Genomic DNA, 20278 nt, shown 5'->3' on the forward strand with positions numbered 1-20278 from the left:
TATTATTTTTTCCTTTGTTTCTAAACTGTCGAGGTATTTCTCAGTCCAAGAGCCATAAATATTCATGTGTGCTTTTTGCCAGATAAGCTCTCATTGTATTTTTTTATATTTAACTCTTTAATTTCCCCAGAATTTATTTGATTTTTAATGATATGTAGAAACTTAATTTTACTTAATTTTGTACAAAATATTTCATTACTAACTTTGTCTCACTTAATGAATAATAATGAGTACTATGTTTAATCACAGTTGTCACTTTTGAAGCCTCACCTACTGGTGCTGGTAACATACTCACTTACCTATGGTGAAATAAAATTTCATCATTTAAATTTCTTATTCTTACCTTCCAAAATTGGCTGGAAGAAATTCAAGAAAGGCGTCATTCAGGTAGAGCTGGGTCAGATTTAGAAGCTGCGTGAAGCCATCAGGGAGTCTAGAAAGGAGTTAAAGGTTTAGTCACTGCATGGATGTTGCCATAGAAACAGAACAAAAATATATATCTCTAAGGAGAGAAAATAGATGCGTAATACATTTTTCAACTCTCCTTTGGTATCATAGTAATGGAAGAATTTATTGAGCATGTTGTTACAGCTTGAAAATTTTGCTTGTTATTAAAATAAATGGCATTCACCCACCTCTACGCTGCCCTCCTATGCTGAGATTTATGTCACCATTATATCGTCTCTTCCTGTTGCCCTAACCTCATGCACACCAGTGAGATATTTTTTATAGAAATTTCAAGTTGTATGCCATGTTTTGCAATTTTAAATTTAATATTCTTTCTTAACAGAATAGTCACATTTATAATCAGGCAAGGGTATTTCCTTACTCTTTCACTAAATCATTAACATATGTGTCTACCTTATCGCAATGGTGACCAAAGTTGGCCAAAAGGACAGAAGAAGCATTCTGTCCCCCTAACTGATAATGTATGTGAATTGTAACTTAAATTTGTGCAATTCTTAACAAAAATGACCAAGAAGATTGAAACTATAAATATACAGAATCCTAAAAGCTTTAAGAAGCATTAAAAAGGTTGAAGATATATCCTTTGTGAAAATTTACCATTTGGATGAAATAATCATTTGCAATATTTAAATATTTTTCACCAGAAAGACTTAATTCAAGGATTTTCCTGGAGACTTTTTCTTAGCAGATGATTTAATTTTTTCCTATGATTAAATTTCTATTTAAAGATCTTTAATGACTTCATCAATGGTCTAGATAAGACTATGCTCTTTAATAAAATACTTCTCAATAGTGTTCATATTTGCCTTCCCCTCAAATTACAGCCTATCTCCCTCCTTGCATTTACTGACAAAATTATTTAAAGACCTGCCTATACTCACTGCTTGTTATTACTCCACAAGCCATGGTTTTCTGGCATCTACCCCAACTCTATTTCTGCAACTGCACTTGCCAAAGCCTCCAATGACCTCTAAGTCTCAAGTCCATTAACTTCATTTCATTTTGTATCTAGCACTGCCTAGCAACAGTTGTCATTGATTGTTCTCTCTTTCTTGGCTTCTAGTACACCCTTTTCCAATTTCCCCTCCTCCTCTTTCTGGGATACTCTGGGTTTCATTCCATGGTTTCTCTTCCTCTGGCCAATCTTTTGTTATGAAAAGTTATGTATCCAGAACAATACGTATGCATCCACAACATCATTTAATAAATAGAACCTGTGCCTTTAAGAAACCCTTGAGTGCCCATCCCCAACTACCTCATCCTCCTATTCGCCCCTCAAATTCCTGAATGATTCTTATCAATCTGCTTTCTAGTTTTACTATACCTTCTTAAACCCTAAAAAAAGTGTGGTTTTTGCATGTTTTTAAACATTATATAAATCAAATCAGGAATCAAATCAGTTTCAGGAATATTTTCCTGAAACTTTTAAAAGTCAGCATTAGTATGAAATTCACCCATTTTGATGTCAATAATGACTGATCACCATCATATACTATTCCACTGTATGCCTACCCCACAATTTATTTATTATTCCCTTTTTAATGAACATTAAATATGTTTCTAGTTATTATATTATAAATATTGTTTATGTAAATATTTTTTTAACATATGTCCTGGTGATTACGTAAGTTATATCCCTCATCATAAGGGATTAATGTGCCACAGGAACAGCCCTCAACTAATGACTAGTAAGACTCAGCTCCTTCACCCATTATGTTTCACAACTCTGTGATATGTGTTTTATGCTGTTTCCCAGAGCCCCCTCAGAGAGATTAAGGTCCAGTTGTCCATACTAGTAAATAGTTTAATAACATACCCTCAACAAGTATTTCTTGAGACCAGTTCCTAAATATACTGTGTGAATTCTTTTCTAAACACCTGTTTCTGGGGAGTCCAAACTAAACAGAATTAATATTTTTACATTACTTTGTAGGAATTATTTACACAGTTAGGGTACTATTTTTATATTGATTGTTTTTACTGTAAATATCTTGCTTCAGTTTTGTTTTTGTTTTTGTTTTTTGAGAGAGAGAGGGTGCAAATGAGTAAGGGACAGAGAGACAGACTGAGAGATGGGGAAAGAGAGAGAGAGAGAGAGAGAGAGAGAGAGAGAGAGAGAGAGAGAAGGGGGCTCACCAAAGTGGGGCTCAAGTTTTACCCAAAGTGGAACTCATGTTCATCCAAAGTGGGCCTGAAACTCACCTGAAGTGGGGCTCATGCTCACCTAAAGTGGGTCTTGAGCTGCTGAGTTGAGTTCAGATGCTTATTAACAACTGAGCCATCCAAGTGCCTGCCAGTTTGTATTTTGAAGTTGGACTGTTTTTATATGACTACATAGAGTTTGTTTCCACAAATTTTCCCTTAAAGAGAGGTAGGATTCATGAAAATAGGAAAGAAAGACAAAGAAGGCAGAGGAAGAGTAAGGGTTTTATAAATAGAGGTGAGAATTCACCTTAGAGGAGTGGCAAAGGGAAGATGAGTTCTAGAGAAAATACTTTATGTACAAGATATTAGGAGAGAAGATTTGAGAATGTCGGTAGGGGACAGGATTTAGAAGGTACTAAATGCTTAACTCAAAGGTTTGAGCCCTATCCTATAGGATTAAAAGGTATCTCAGGGAGATCACTGTTTTTCTCTAAGTTATCTTTTGTTGTAATATATTAGCTCATATCCTGATAGTATGGTAGTTTTTATGGTAATGGTACAGATGTTCAATAGATTTCAATACACATTTAATTACTATCTTACTTTAATGTCCTTATGGCTCCTACACTTATTGGAAAGAAGGTATCATTTATGAATTTTTAAAAATGAAGATTAATACACGTAAAGTGACAAGAAAGTTAAAACCTTTGATCTAATAATTTACTTTAACATTCTAGTTACTAACACATAAAAAGGCTTTAAAATGCTAAATTTCTAGTTATAGGGACAGTTTGAACCATCCAGCTTCCCTTAGAGTACTATTCTGCATATGTATGTGCCCTAAATGGTATTACATTATACTATTCTTTGATCAAAAATGTATTTCTTTATTGCTGCTTCTCTGGCAAAGGGTTTTTTTTTTATGCTGCAGGAAAATTTGGTTTCCTATATAGAACACTTCTTTAAGGATTTAAGAATTGACCACATTGTGCAGATTCGAATTGTAAGATTGGACTGCTAAAAATAAGTTACATCAAAAAACAGAATACAAAGTAAGATAGCTTATTTTCAGGCTGGTTATAAACAAACATGTGGTGCCATTTTATATTGAACCTTTATTTTTTAAAGAATGTAGAGTTAAAGTGTATATTTATACAGTATGTCTTGTTCAATACTATGTGTATTTTTATTTCAATTCACTTCAACAAGAATTTATTGAGTAGTTACTCTGTGCTTAGATTCAAAATTAATGTCTTCTTCCTCACTTTCTTGGAAGAATTACACTCATAGATTTAGCAAAATTCATACCAATTGCTTTATACCAAACTGGTTATAATAAATGCTTGTACTAATTGCTTTGCACAAGTGTTGGGCACTTTCTATTCCTGGGATAAATTCGTTGGGGACAATGAATTTTAAAATTTTCCTGAGTAAATCTAGTATTTCAGTTTGAAAACCTATTATTTGGAAAATATATAAAGTCAGTAGCTATGCTAAAGAAGACATTTAATTCTATTGATTTTTAATTTTATGCTACTATTTTGTAGCTTCTAATAGAGACAAGGCCTCAGTTATCAATATTACCATTTACAGAGGAATGTACAATGATAAAGATGACAATCATGGATTGTCTTTATCCTTAATCCAAACTGATAGAACTTTTATCCAAGTGCTTCAATTAAATCTAACATTTTACACTAAGGGAGCTCACAATAATGAAATGCTTTTACTATCTAAAAGTAACTGATGATTTTCCACATTTGACTGATACAATGAATTCAAAGAAGAATGTCTGGGGCACCTGGGTGGCTCAGTCAGTTAAGCATGTGACTTCAGCTCAAGTCATGATCTCACGCTCTGTGAGTTTAAGTCCCACGTAGGGCTCTGTGCTGACAGCTCAGAGCCTGCAGCCTGCTTCAGATTCTGTGTCTCCCTCTCTCTCTGCCCCTCTCTCACTCACACTCTGTCTCTCAAAAATGAATAAATGTTAGGGGCGCCTGGGTGGCTCAGTCAGTTGGGCCTCCGACTTCGGCTCAGGTCATGATCTCGCAGTCCGTGAGTTTGAGCCCCGTATCGGGCTCTGTGCTGATAGTTCAGAGCCTGGAGCCTGTTTCGGATTCTGTGTCTCCCTCTCTCCCTGACCCTCCCCCGTTCATGCTCTGTCTCTCTCTGTCTCAAAAATAAATAAATGTAAAAAAATGAATAAATGCTCAAAAAAATTTTTAATAAAAAAATAAAAAACAAAGAAATGTTTTATATATATTGGAAAATCTTTAGTAAAGAAGCACATTCGTTTTATTAATCACTTAAATTAAAAGTGACATATTCAAACTACAAAAAAGAAAGTTTACTACAGCAAACACCCATATAATTTAGTGGTTGAGCACATGGGCATTGATGTCAAAAGACCTAGGTTTGAATCACAGTTCTTTTAGTTGTTACCTCTGTGACCTTGTAAATCTTTGCAAGATTCAATTTCCTTATTTGTAAAATGATGATGCTACTATCCACTTCCAGAGTTGCTCTAGTGATTAAATGATTATCTGCCCCATAGTAAGAACTCACTAAATGAGATCAATTATATTACTTGTCCTTGGTATTACTTTTATTCTGATCTTTCAATATTAACTACAGTACTAATTTAAATACTTTTATTAATGCTATCTTTATTGTTAGAATAGGCAAATTAAGATTGGCCACCAACCTCCTTCTTCCAATACTTTTTTCTAATTACATTTACTTTAGAAGTTAAATGAAAACCTATTTGACCCCTGATAGAATAGTTCAATCAAATTACATTACAGGTTTTATAAACTGTGATTAAGAAGTCAATGTAAAATCTTCTCTAACTGAAAAGATACTTACATCTAAATATTTTATTTTATACATTGTAAAATTATAAAATTAATATAACTATTTTACAGTATAATTTGGAATATAAAGGGAAAAGAAAAAATTGCACATAAATCCACTTTCTTAACACAGCCATAATTACCATTTTAGGTATTTCTTTTTTAAAATTTTTATTATTTTTTAGTGTTTACTTGTTTTTGAGATGGAAGAGGGGGAGAGAGGGAGAATCAGAAGCAGACTTCAGGCTCTGAGCTATCCGCAAAGAGCCCAACGCAGGACTCAAACTCACAAACCACGAGATCATGGCCCAAGCCAAAGTCAGACGCTTAACTGACTGAGCCACCCAGGTGGACCCATTTTAGGTATTTCTAATCTATTTTCCAGTTAAATGTTTTAACATCACTGAAAAATAGGATCATGATTTCTCCCTTTACTTTGTAATTATCCTTCAATTTTGCTATATAATCAGAATCACTACATAATCTATCTTTCAAACTAGGACATTTTTGAGAATTAAAAATGAGCTGTTATTAATCATGTCACATCAAGTGGTATAAACTAGGATGATTTGAGCAAACAGAGACATATGGTTACCCTATATATAATCTTTGTATCCATCCAGTAGATGTACCATAATTTATTAGCAATGTCCTTACTGTTATGCATTAAAATGTGTCAAAATTTTCAAAATGTATCTTTTAATTTAAACCAAAATCAAATGTTTCTTTAGAATTGGTGAAATACAGCAAAAGAATCCCAAGCATCTAAATACTATCTTAATGTGTTTCTATCTGTAAAAGGGTATACAGATAATGTTTACCTATTTCATAAGGTTACTGAAAAGATGAAAATGAAATAATGTATCTAAAAGTATGAGACATGATAGACTCTCAATAAATGTTGGTCCATGCTTTTCTCATTAAGTAGTTTTTGTTTTCAATTTTTTCATGGTAATTTTCACCAATGACTTGGTTAAGGCATTCAGACTATACTATAAAGTTCACATCTAAAACTAAGATAATAATACTGAAAACTGTAACTTTTATGTCCCAGGGTCTTTATGACTTACTGCTTCATAGAAATCTCGAGTCAAAGAAAATGAACAGAAAAGCAAGAGAGGAAAACCAATGAAACCCAAATATGGTGTTTTGAAAAGAGCAACACATTGACAAATCTCTGGTCAGACTGATCAAGCAAAAAAAGAGAAAGACACAACTTATGGATTACAAGAATGGAAGAAAGAGCACCACTAGAGAACCTGTAGATATTTAAGGGCTGATAAAAGAACATTCTAAAAATTAAGATGCCAATAAATTTGAAAACTTATATGAATGTACAATTCCTGAAAATCACAAACTATCAAAGATCACTCAAAAAAAAAACAGGTAATTTCAATAGTTATTATGGTATTTAAATTTGTAATTAAAAAACTTCCCATTAAGAGAAGTCCAGGCTCAGATGGCTGTACCGGCAAATTCTACCAATATATGAGGAGGAAATAATTCTAATTCTGTACAAACTCTTATAGAAAATAGTAGAGAATGATTCCAAACTATTTTTATGAGGCCAGTTTTTACCCTGTTACCAAAGCCAGGCAAAGAAATTACAAGAAAAAAATTTCAGACTAATATGCTTCATGAATATAGATGGGAAAATCCTCTACAAAATATTAGCAAATCAGAGCCATTAATTTATAAAAAAGTAATAGTTCCTAATCAATTAAGGTTTATTCCTGGGATGCAAATTTGGATCATCATTCAAAAAACATTCAATGTAATTCACTATATCATTAGACTGAAGAAGAAAAAACACATCATCATGTCAACATGTTTGAAAAAAAAAAGAGCTTGGACAAAATTCGATATCCATTGATAATAAAAAGTCTCAGCAAACCAGATATCAAAGATGTGGTGGACAGATTCCAAGGTAGCCTCCATGACCCTCACTTCCTGATGCTCATGCTTTTGTATGATCTTCCTTAGAGTGTGATAAGAATTGTGACCTGCTTCTAATCAATGGAATATGGAATATATGATGAGATGTCACTCTCATAACTATATTATAATACTGTCTTGCTAGAAAATTAACTACTCAGCTGCTGGCCTTAAAGAAGCAAGCTGCTATGTTGTGGACTGCTTATGGAGAAGGTCAACATGGCTGGGAACCGTACAATAAATTCACTGAGCTATACATGCCGTATGTAAAATATATCTTAAAAATCCTTTACAATTAGTATACTACTTAAATTGATTTTTATATTGAGTAATTTTTTATTAATTCCCAAATTACTTAATGCTTTTAGTGTTAGGCATTTTTTGATGAAGTAGGACATACTCATTCATCTTTTGAAAAGTTAAACATATGGAAGGAATTCAGAGACATAGTCAAACCACAGTCTTTAAGCTTCTTAAAGATATAAATTATCATCGGATTTCTACTCCCAAAGACATTATCATGGTTCCTAAATAAGATGAGCTATTAGAATTAAAGAAATAGAAGTCAAAACAATTCATCATCTGCCCTGGATTATAACTCAAGTCAAGGACTTGGTTGCAGTCTTGGTATGAAAAGTTACTAATGCCTATTCTTTGTTGAGAAAATTGCATTCTGGTTTAAAAGTTTTGGAAAACACTTTTCACAGTTGTTTTTTTACTTCCATACTCTTTTTAAGGTAGAAAAGTTGTTATTTTTCAAACATATCTTACTTCTTGATGTTCCATACTTTCTACTAAAGGCCTTAAATTATTTTACAAACCATTCACTGTAAAGATCTCCATCTAAAGTTCTATCTCCTTCTTTTATATTCTGTTCCTAGTCTTATCTACAGACTCTTTTCATGATCCATAAAGAAAGCATCCTCATTACTACCTCTTCTTAACTGTATTGATAAAAAATCTCCCTTCACACTCTCTTTGATAAACTTCCTTTGGTCTTCTAAAAAACACTCCACTCATTAAATGCTTTTCTAGTGGGCTTCAGTTTTTCCTAGTCTCCCCAACTCCATACAGACAGAAGACTCAGGATTTTTTTTTCAAATCTATTATCAGTTTTTGTATAATTATAATGTCAGTCTTACTCTGAGACTACTTATCTGTGTCCCATACCATTGAATTGTTTTAATCTCTCCCAAATATTGCTACTACTGTCTTTCCAGGTTTTATTTCTACTTCAATTGTTAAGTGACTTTAACATTCAGATTCATGATTTATCCAATCCATTCATTCCATGGTTTCTTGACCTATTTGATTGCACAGTACACTGTATCCCTATGACATAACATTAATTTGCCAACATTGACACATGCTGGCTCTCATCTTCCCATGGCATTTCTCTACTAACAGATCATAAGCCACAAACACCCATTTCTTTTTTTTTAGATGATTTTCTTTTTCTCTTATGTTTATTTATTTATTTTGAGAGAGACAGAGAGTGCGAGTGGGGAAGGGACAAGGAGGTTGAGAGAGAGAGAATCCCAAGCAGTCTCTGCAATGTCAGCACAGAGCTCAACATGGGGCTCTATCCCATGAACTCAACAGATTATGACCTGAGCTGAAATCAGGAGTCTGATGCTTAACTGACTGAACCACCCAGGCATTCCCACAAATATCCCATTTCTGATCACAGCATCTTTACCATCCAAGTCTTCCATTTTGTTATCCTCATAGAATTGTCTTTTTGCTCTTCCTGGTACACAAATACTCTCCTTATCTGGTCATACTTAATTCATTTTCCAGTCTGAACTACATGATCAACTATTTTCATGCACCTATCAATTTATTAACCTCTTGCACTCTCGTGAACTTTCATCGCATCCTTAGTGTTAATTTTCCAACATGATCATAACTAATAACTGTTTCCTTAGTTTCAGTGCTCTTTCATGGAATGTTGCCTGAAAGGCACAGGAAAATGATGACATAGTCTGCTTCATAGTAATGCCATCTTGTGCCTATTAGGCCTTCATCATTATTCAGCAAAGCTTTTAATCATCTTTTGTTAAACTATTCTGATTTCATTATTTTCCCACATCATTCTGTTAAATTGAATTTTAAATGCATGATTTAAAACTCATTTGTTATGTGAATTTCCTTTATATGGGTACATTATTATCCAATGGAAACATTAATATAAATAAAATGTAATCATTCATACTCACTTAGAAATGGGATTGACACTGGCTTCAATAATTGTTAAACACTTACAACATTTAATGTTTTCTGGAAATTCTTGTACACCTAAAATGTAAACAAATAAATAAATAAATAAAAAGGAACATGAAAATGTCCCAGCAAAAACTCTTCAAACTATAGTTCTAATATTAACAATAATTAACTAAAATTATGAGTTAATATATAGTACAGATATAGTACAAATATACCATTAGGATAATCATTTAAATAAGTATAACAATGTAATAATATGTTAGTGTCCTATAATATATACATACATTTAAAAAATAAAATTTAAATGTTAAATAATATTTTAGCACAATAATACTTGAGAATTGGTTATAAATTGAAAACAATTGTATGCTCAGCATAAGATAGATCTTGGGTTTTTACTAATTTAAAGCAATAAAAATAACTAGGTATTTGATTATTAAGTGCTACTACTGTAGTAAGGGGATATCAGCAGATATAAGAAAACAGAAAAGAAAACCTTGGCTTCTTTTATAAGATTGGAAGATTGAACATGTGAAAGATACATAGGGATATATCACAAAACCAATAGATATTCCCAAACTAATGTGGGTCTCTAATAAGTTTTATGCAATTCTTCTTGTTGGCTGCACAGAATGTAGTTCTACATCTGCCTGAAAGGGTGAAAAGGTGAACAACTCTTCATCGGGTCCTCTCTCCAGTCTCTGAGGCAGCCAGCCTGGCTCATCACCCTATCACTCTTAGAGAACTGCTCATCTGCTGTCAAAGTTGTGCTGTGGGCTATGTAACAGAAAAACAGGTCTTTCTACAAAACTGAAACTCAGTAAGCCACAAACCTAATCCATAAATGTGAGGGTCAAAGAAATAAAAGATGTGGAGGATATTTCAGTTGATACAAATGAATCAAATATAGTAGGTTATACAAGAGATAGAAGAGAGGGCAGCAATATGAAGCTATTCTTATATGTCTACATTATACTACCAGCTCTAAATTTTTGAAATTATTAAGCGGGTAATATTCCTATAAAGTACTAGACCTGCTCAGTATTTCATGTTTCACAAGAGGATAAGGAACATTTTGTGGCAGGATTTTGTTCAACTTTTTAATGATGTACAGTCAAGAAAGAAAACCACCACCTTCCAAGATTCCATTGACCTACACCACCATGTCCACAGAACCTTGAAGCCCAGTGAAGCAGCAGGAGGACAGTCAAACCAAGACAGGTCATTTATCCACTGCAAAATAAGGGTACAAAAGAGGGTATGGAGACATTTCTCATGCTTTTTCTCCCTATGTGAAAGTTCATCAGAAACTATGCTGTCCTAAAGTTATTGCTGAAGTATTTTTGCTTCTTAGTTAAGAACCCAAGGAAGTGTAGGAGCTCTGTTACATACAAATTGAATGAGAAAATCCAATTCTCTTTTTTGGAAAGGCCATAACATCTAGAGCCACCCTCATTAACTAGACCTGAATAAAATGGCAAAGAAGTCAATATGTCAATCCTTGAGATGTCCTCAATATTTCCCCTATGGTATTTATATTTCCTTTGGGTATCTGCAACCAACAGGTGGGTAAGGCTTCCTTTATGACTTTAGCTTTTTTGTTCAGCAACCAGTTGGGGCTCATTGCATACTGGTATACCCGATGCCTTATCTCTACACGTGCCTGCCTTCTTAATTATGTGTAAACCAAGACATAGAAGCAGAAGCAAATTAAAAAATAATTTTAAAGAAAAGGTTGTATCTCTTTATCTTCTACTGAAAATGTAATTCCCTTTTGTGGTGAAAATACTACTAAATTATTTGTTTAAAAACATATTATGCTGTTTGTAGTTCAAACTTAAACTTGATCAGAGCTGAGTCTATTGGATTAAGATGGAATCCCAACTTCATCACTTACTGGTTGGGTAACCCATTTAAATGTTCAGTGTCTACTATGAAAAATGCTGATTATATGAATGGTTTCAAAGACAGTTGTGGTGAACATAGAGAGATAAAGCATCAAAGCAATTGGCACAAGGTGCTGCATAAATGTTACCTATAATGATTAGAAATACAGAGGAGGGGCCAAGATGATGGAACAGCATGGAAAATTTTTTTGAGTCTCTCATCCCTGAAATACAGCCAGATCAACACTAAACCATCCTGCCCACCTAGAAAACTGATTTGAGGCTTAACACAAAATCTGCACAACCAGAATCACAGAACTCAGCAGGTATGTGGCACGGAGAGGTGAACTGAGGGAGAAAGCTGCAGAGGGCAAGGAGCTGTTTTTGCTGGCAGAGAGAGGATGGACACAGGGTGGGGATAGAGTATGGAAAGCATCTCCCTTGCCCAAAAGCAGCTGGACAGAAAAGAAAGAGTACATGAGGGACTGAAAGAAAAAAAGGGAGAAAGAAGAAAGGAGAGGGTTTAAGTTCCATGAAGACTCTAAACAGGGGGAGCGTGGAGTCTGAAACTCCACAGCTTGATACCTGATGGAGCTATGGTGTTAAGAGCAAATCCCCAGGAGAAGAGAGTGAGGTCCAAGGGGTCCAATGGCCACATAGAGAGAGGTAGTTCATCTGCTGGGAGGGCATTTGGTAGTGCGGCCACCCGACTGTGCGGCCACCCGACACTCAAAGGTCCCAACAGACACTGGAGAACAACCACATTCGCTGGTGCTAGATCAAGGATGTTAAATAGGAAGCCTGGTGCCAGATGTGTGTTGTGATTTACCATAATCCTTCAAAGGCTACTGCTACACAATTGCATAAACTTTTTCTGGGGCAGGCTGGCACTCATCCACGGTCTCTGGGTATAGGCAGCAGCATTGTTCCACGATCATTCCTGGGGGCAGGTGGGCACCTGGCCACTGCTCAGTGAAACCCTCCCCCAGAGGGTCAGAACAGGTCAAAGCCACAGTCCCTCAGAATGAGGGGTTGGGAAACACTGCCACATCTGAGATAAAACTCAGGAGGGAGGTGTCACCTGGTAACCTGATGGCTTGGTCACAGGCAGTGTAAAAGTGGGGAGTGGACAGACTCTGGAGACAAAGGAGAGGTGCACGACTGCTGGTCGGGACAGCACAAAGTTCCAATACTATAGACAGGATAGCTGGGTGATACCATTTTCACCCCTCCTGCGCATGAACATGCACACCTAGAGGCACTGCACAAACCACCCCAGTAAGCTAAGGAGCAGCATCTAGTGGAGAATGGAGCCTTTACACTAAGCCCTGCACACGGGGCCAACCAGGCTCTTCAGGAACAACACAAGTCTCTCCACCTGCTTAGTTTATGGACTATAAAGTGCTTCATAGTTTGACTTCTAGGGGAAAAGGATGTAATTTCAATTGCACTTCAATCTATTTTCTGGTCCATCTATTCAGGTTTTTTTTTCCTGTTCTTATTCTTAAATACAGAAAGAGAAAAATTTTATTTTTATTCTCCAATTCTATTACAAATATTTTTCATTAATTTTTTCTACTATATTTCTTACTTTTTTGTAAATTTCTAAAATTCTATTTTTTTTTACTTCCATCATTTTATTTTATTCTATTTCATTGTATTAACTTTTTCAAATTTTCAAACATTTTCCTCTTTTTTCCTTTTTCCCCCCCTTTCTTATTTTTCCCTTTTTTCTCTAATCTATCAAGCTCCTTTCAACAACCAGACCAGGACAACCTAGGATCTAGCATCCTTTATTTGATTTTTTTGTGTTGTTTTTAAGTTTTTATTTTTAATTTTTTTTACCATGTTAATTCCTTTCCTTCCAAAAATGATGAAACGAAGGAATTCACCCGAAAAAAAAAAAACAGGAAGAAATGTCAGCCAGGGACTTAATCAACATAGACACAAGCAAGATGTCTGAACCAGAATTTAGAATCATGATAGGAAGTATATTAGCTACAGTTGCAAACAGATTAGAATCACTTTCTGTGGAGATAAAAACTAGTCAGGATGAAATAAAAAATGTTATAACTGAGCTGCAATCTCAAATACATGCCACAACAGCAAGGATGGATGAGGCAGAGCAGTGAACCAATAGTATAGAGGACAAACTTATAGAGAACAATGAAGCACAAAAAAAAGAGAGAGACTAAGGCAAAAGAGCACGATTTAAAAATTAGAGAAATCAGTGACTCATTAAGGAACAACATCAGAATCATAGGGGGCCCAGAAGATGAAGAGAGAGAAAAAGGGGTAGAAGGATTATGTGACCAAATCATAGTGGAAAACTTTCCTGACCTTGGGAAAGATACAGACATGAAAATCCAGGAAGTACACAAGACTCCCATTAGATTCAACAAAAACTCACCATCAACAAGGCATATCATAGTCAAATTCACAAAATATTCAGGCAAGGAAAGAATCATGAAAGCAGCAAGGGAAAAAAGTCCTTAACCCACAAGGGAAGACAGATCAGGTTTGCTGCAGACCTGTCCACAGAAACTTGGCAGGCCAGAAAGGAGTGGCAGGATATATTCAATGTGCTGAATCAGAAAAATATGCAGCCAAGAATTCTTTATCCAGCACACTGTCATTTAAAATAGAAAGAGAGATAAAAAGTTTCCCAGACAAACAAAAATTAAAGGAGTTTGTGACCACTAAGCCAGCCCTGCAAGAAATTTTAAGCGGGACTCTCTGAAGGGAGAAAAGATGGAGAAAAAAAAAGACCAAAAACAACAAAGACTAGAAATGATCAGAGAATACCACCAGAAACTCCAACCCTACGGGCAACATAATGGCAATAAATTCATATCTTTCAGTATTCATTCTAAACATCAATAGGCTAAATGCTCCAATTAAAAGACATAGGGTAACAGAATGGGTAAGAAAACAAGAACCATTTAAATGATGTTTACAACAAACCCACTTTAGACCTAAAGACACCTTCAGATTGAAAGTAAGGGGATGGAGAACCATCATGCTAACAGTCACCAAAAGAAAGCCAGAGTAGCCTTACTTATATCAGATAATGTATACTTTAAAATAAAGACCATAACAAGAGATGAAGGAGGACATTATATAATAATTAAGGGGTCTATCCGCCAAAAAGATCTAACAATTGTAAACATTTATGCTCCAAATGTGGAACGCCCAAATATATAAATCAGTGAATCACAAACATAAAGGAACTCATTGGTAATGATACCATAATACTAAGGGACTTCAACGCTTCACATACAGCAATAGACAGATCATCTAACACAAAAATCAAGAAGGAAACAATGGCTTTGAATGACACACTGAACCTGATGGACTTAACAGATATATGCAGAACATTTCATCCTAAAGCAGTGGAATATACATTCTTCTCCAGTGCACATGGAATGTTCTCAAGAATAGATCACATACTGGGACACAAATCAGCCTTCAACAAGTACAAAAAGATCAAGATCATACCATACATATTTTCAGACCATAACACTTTGTTTTTTTTTTTGTTGTTTTTTTTTTGTTTTTTTTTTTAATTTTTTTTTTCAACGTTGATTTATTTTTGGGACAGAGAGAGACAGAGCATGAACGGGGGAGGGTCAGAGAGAGAGGGAGGCACAGAATCGGAAACAGGCTCCAGGCTCTGAGCCATCAGCCCAGAGTCCGACGCGGGGCTCGAACTCCCGGACCGCGAGATCGTGACCTGGCTGAAGTCGGACGCTTAACCGACTGCGCCACCCAGGCGCCCCCAGACCATAACACTTTGTAACTCGAAATCAACCACAAGAAAAAAATGTGGAAAGATAACAAATATTTGGATGAATGGATAAAAAAAAAGATGTGGTATATATATATATATATATATATATATATATATATATACAAGGGAGTATTACTCAACAATCAAAAAGAATGAAACCTTGCCATTTGCAACAATGTGGATGGAACTGGAGGGTATGATGCTAAGCAAAATTAGTCAGTCAGAGAAAGACAAACATCATATGACTTCACTCATATGAGGACTTTAGGATGCAAAACAGGTGAGCAAAAGGGAAGGGAAGCAAAAGTCATATAAAAACAGGTAGGGGGACAAAATATAAGACTCTTAAATATAGAAAACGAACAAAGGGTTACTTGGAGAGGTTGTGGGAGGGGGGATGGGCTAAATGGGTAAGGGGCATTAAGGAATCTACTCTGAAATCATTGTTTCACCTTTTGCTAACTAAAAAAATAAATTATTAAAAAAAAGGGAAATACAGTTGACCCCTGACCAACATGTGTTTGAACTACATGGGTCCACTTAAACATGGATTCTTTTTTGATAAATACATGCAGTACTGTAAATGAAGTCTCTCTTTTCTATGAATTTCTTAACATTTTCTTTTCTCTAGTTTATGTGATTGTAAGAATATAGTATTTAATACATTTGTATGTGTTGATTGGCTGTGTGTAATTGATAAGGCTTCTGGTCAATAGCATGCTATTAATAGTTCAGTTTTGGGAGAGTAAAATGTTTTATGTGGATTTTCAACTATGTAGGAATTGGTGCCCAACCCCTGTATTGTTCAAGGGTCAACAGTAAATGGAAGAAGACTGTGTCAGTCAACAAAGGAACCAAATATCAAAATGGGCTGGCTTGAGGTAATACATTTGTAAAATTTATCCACCTAAGAGAACACAGCAAATAAATAGGAATTAGTGTGCTGAAGGATCCCTATAGCTAATCAATATAGTATCTGAGATAAATGTTCAAAGGTTTCCAGGGGGAACTTTACCATATATACTAATATATGGGCCCTAGAGTTTAAGTTCTAGAGCATAACTTTAACTTATAGTTCAACCTAAACATGAAGAGGTCATTTATCAAAGAGTTAAAAGTACAGGTTGGAATCGTAACTGAATCTCAGTGCTGTCACTTAACTAGATATTATTTTATATAATATTTGAGCATCACTTATTCATTTTTTGTCTAATTCAAAGAGTTGATCTGAGTATTAGATAGTAGGAAGGTAAAGAAATTAGTATGGCACTAGATATAATTCATATATTAATAAGAATTAAGGTAACTTACTCTTCTCTATACCATTGTGTAAAATAATTTATCTTAATAGTCTTATGGGGAAGATATATTAAGCAATATTATTTGCATTTTATGGATGACAAACCATACATTCACAAAGATTCAGTGACTTATTTAAATACTAATGGGTGTTTACAGATGAGAATGTATAAGGTAGGATTTAATTCAATTTTTTAACACTATATCTTTTGTTCCTTTTTACTTCATTATGTTATTTCTTATTAAAATTACATTTGATTTGATTATAGAATCCACATCTTCATCAACCAGTCTTTGAAACTGATCTGTATGGTCCTCTGAAACACAGTGTTTTCAATTTATAAGAAAGGTGATATTTGTTTTACATAAATATATGGTAGATATATAGATAGACACTTAGATGGATAAGATAGATAGATAGATAGATAGATAGATAGATAGATAGATAGACCTACACACACACACACACACACACACACACACACACATTTTCTATCATGAACTTTGTTTCGATTTTCAAATGTATTCATCCTGAAGTAGAGGGATACATATCCTGTACTTCAACAACACATATACTTCAATCATGTTAATTTGTGATTACTATAGGAAGTGAGCTCAAACATTTTTAAGCCATTACAATTCAAGTTCTACTCCCTGTTTTTCAGCTGAGATAACACATAAACTTTCTAACACAGGCCCATAAAGAATTCTGAATTTAAAACAGAAATAAATGTTTAATGTAATGTAATGATCAAAATTGCATTAACAGAATATTAATACCTTGAAGTAGAAAAGATATGATTGACTATTTTATCTGATTAATTGTGGAGTTTTGTTTTGTTTTGTTTTTCCCTTCCTTTAAAAGAATGGGTTCAAAAAGTTCCTGCTCAACTTTCAAAATTATTCAGGAACTTATGCCCTTTGTGGGTTATTCATTATTGTCCTTTTTCCTGCTGCTTCTATCTCAGTCATTCTTCCAGAGGGTGTGCAGAAGAAGGGAAAGGGGAGAATTCTGAAATCAATCAAATATGGATCTTTCCTGTGTAGCATGATAGAAAATGAAAAGTCATTACGTTTAGTATATATCTGGTTAATTGCTTTTATTTGGAGTATCTTATCTATAACTAATGCAGACATCTAAGTCTTGACAATGATCTTAAACCTATAAGTAATATAGTTTTCAGATTTATTTAACTATAAAAAAGATTATTGGTGTCAAAATAAAAATCAAAACTCAAGTGTTTTTAAAATCTTGGGTTAGGCTTTAAGTAGGTTTTAAGTTGGCAATAAAGTATGAAAGCAAATGTTTTTTCCCCTGAAATAGATAAGTTTAGAGTCTAAATGTAGCAAACAATTTTGTCATTCCCACACATAGAGCCTAACAAGAGTAAGAGCAACATTGATCCTTATGATCATAAATGAAAGGCAAACCTGAGTGTAAGACATTTACATAACATATAAACTGTTTTTAAATCTTACTTTCTGAATATATTTATTTAATGTGTTATAATTTTTACCTGTCCTCATCCACTCTCTCACCTAAATCTTCAGTCTAAATATCATCCATAAAAATACATTTATATTCAATGATCTGCAGGATAATTTATTTAGCTATTTTAGGACATGTAGCTCTCTCTTCTTAATACTTAGTATTTTAGATTATATAATGTCTGAAATGAAATGATACTCAAAAAATAATAAGACATGGTACTTGCTTATAAGTTGAAGATTCACTGATTTACCATCTTATTGTATATTTGATATTCTCTGATATTTGAGTCGTTAACTATAATAATAAGGTCCCTGAGAGAAATGGGTCATTTCATATATTAGACAAATATTTGAATACTTATTCTGTTAAGAACTGTACTAAATATTGGGGATACAGGAGCTCCTGGGTGGCTCAGTCGGTTAAGCATCCGACTTCGGCTCAGGTCATGATCTCACAGTTTGTGAGTTCAAGCCCTGCGTCGGACTCTGTGCCGACAGCTCAGTGCCTGGAGCCTGCTTCAGAATCGGTGTCTCCCTCTCTCTCTTCCCCTCCCCCACTCATTCTCCCTCTCTCTCTCTCTCTCTCTCTCTCTCTCTCTCTCAAAAATAAACATTAAAAAATATTGGGGATATAGCATGAAAAAGAAGGACACATTCTCTTCATTTGTGGAGCTTATATATTCTATCAGAGAAATTTGTATAATAAAACAAAGATAATTAATAGAAATATAAATGTATAAAATTATATAGTATCTTAGCAATGAGAAATGCTATGGGAAAAGATAATTAGAGCAGAATGAAAAGGATCAGAAATACCTGGGAATGTCCAAGTTAACCAGGGTGATTAGGGTAAGCCTCATTGATTGGGAAGATGGCATTTGAGCAAGGACTTGAAACTGAGAGAGATAGAGACACATATGACTGGATGTCTGAGGGTGGAAAGTAAGAGCCTTTCAGGCACAGGGAATAAATAGTGAAAATTCTATAAGGCCGGAGTATGCCTGGTGTATTCTAGAAATAGCAAGGAGTCCAGAGTGGTTAAAACACAGCCAGGAAGAGTAAAGTAGCAAAACATTAAGTCAGAGGGATAATAAGGTTGTGTATGTGGGTGAGCAGATGGGGGTGTCAACTCATTTGGGGCTTCTTAAGCCATTGCAAGGACTTTGGTTCTTACTCTGAATGAAATAAAGTGACATTGAAGGACATGAGTGTATTATGATCTAATTTATAATTTAAGAGGATCACTTTGGTTCCCGAGTAAGGTGGCCTTTGTAAGAGGGAGGACAACTGGAGGCTGTATAGTAAAACATGAAAAGAGTTGATGGTCTGGGTGAAAGTAGTGGAAGGAGAGAGAAATGAATGGAGCATGAATGTATTTTGAATGTAAGACCAATAGGATTTCCTGATAGATTAGATCTGGAGCATGAAGAAAAAAAAGGGAATCAAGGATGACTGTAGGCTTTTTTGCCTCAAGCAACTTGGATGAAGGGGTTGCCTTTAACTTAGATGAGAAAAAGCAATATGTGAAGTAGGCTTTGAAGAGAAGATAAACAGTTCATTTTTTGGACATGTGTAATTTGAGACTTCTAAGAGGAGATGTCAGGTAGTTGTTTTTTATGAATCTAGAGTTTAGGAGAGAGGTCTAGACTGTAGGTCAAAAAACTGGGGATCCATGATCACATAGATAGTATTTAACCATGAGACAAAATATGAACACCAATGATGTGAGTGAGATAATGAAGAAAAGAGGACCAAGAACCAAACCATGAAGGACTCCAAAATGAGGATAGGGAGAAGAAGAAGAATCAACATAGGAGACTGAACAAGATCAATCTGACAGATGGGACAGATAATTAGTAAGTATTGACTTCTAAAAGCCAAATGAAGTAAATGTATCAAGTAGGAAGAAGTGATCAGTTGTTTGAAATGATGCTGATAGGTCAAGTGAAATAATGACCAAAAACTGTCTGTAGATTTAGTAGTGAAGAAATCAGGGTGATCTTGACTGGAATGATGTTGTTGGAGTAGTGGGCTTGAAGATAAGAGTGGTTTGAGAGAGGAAGAGGAACAAAATTGTAGATAGAGAATACAGACAAACCCACCTAGTGCTTTTGCTACAAGCAGGGGGAGGGGGAGTCATTCAGGAAAGAGGAGCTAAGAAGTTTTGTTTAGAATGGAAAAATAAC

The 20278-nt window shown here is 34.7% G+C and overlaps 1 protein-coding gene across 2 annotated transcripts in view; it reads right to left on the bottom strand.

The window, feature by feature from the left end:
- LRRC7 (leucine rich repeat containing 7) overlaps positions 1-20278 on the bottom strand; it is a 446889-nt gene that overhangs the window by 275039 nt on the left and 151572 nt on the right. For both annotated transcript variants that reach the window (XM_047871231.1, XM_047871230.1), the window contains exons 4-5: positions 9620-9698; positions 344-433 (exon numbers count right to left, since the gene is read on the bottom strand). In XM_047871231.1, the coding sequence (XP_047727187.1) occupies positions 344-433; positions 9620-9698 (169 nt within the window). The remainder of the gene's footprint in view (positions 1-343; positions 434-9619; positions 9699-20278) is intronic.

The sequence above is a fragment of the Prionailurus viverrinus genome, chromosome C1 (assembly GCF_022837055.1).
Source record: "Prionailurus viverrinus isolate Anna chromosome C1, UM_Priviv_1.0, whole genome shotgun sequence".
Taxonomy (NCBI): Eukaryota; Metazoa; Chordata; class Mammalia; order Carnivora; family Felidae; genus Prionailurus; species Prionailurus viverrinus.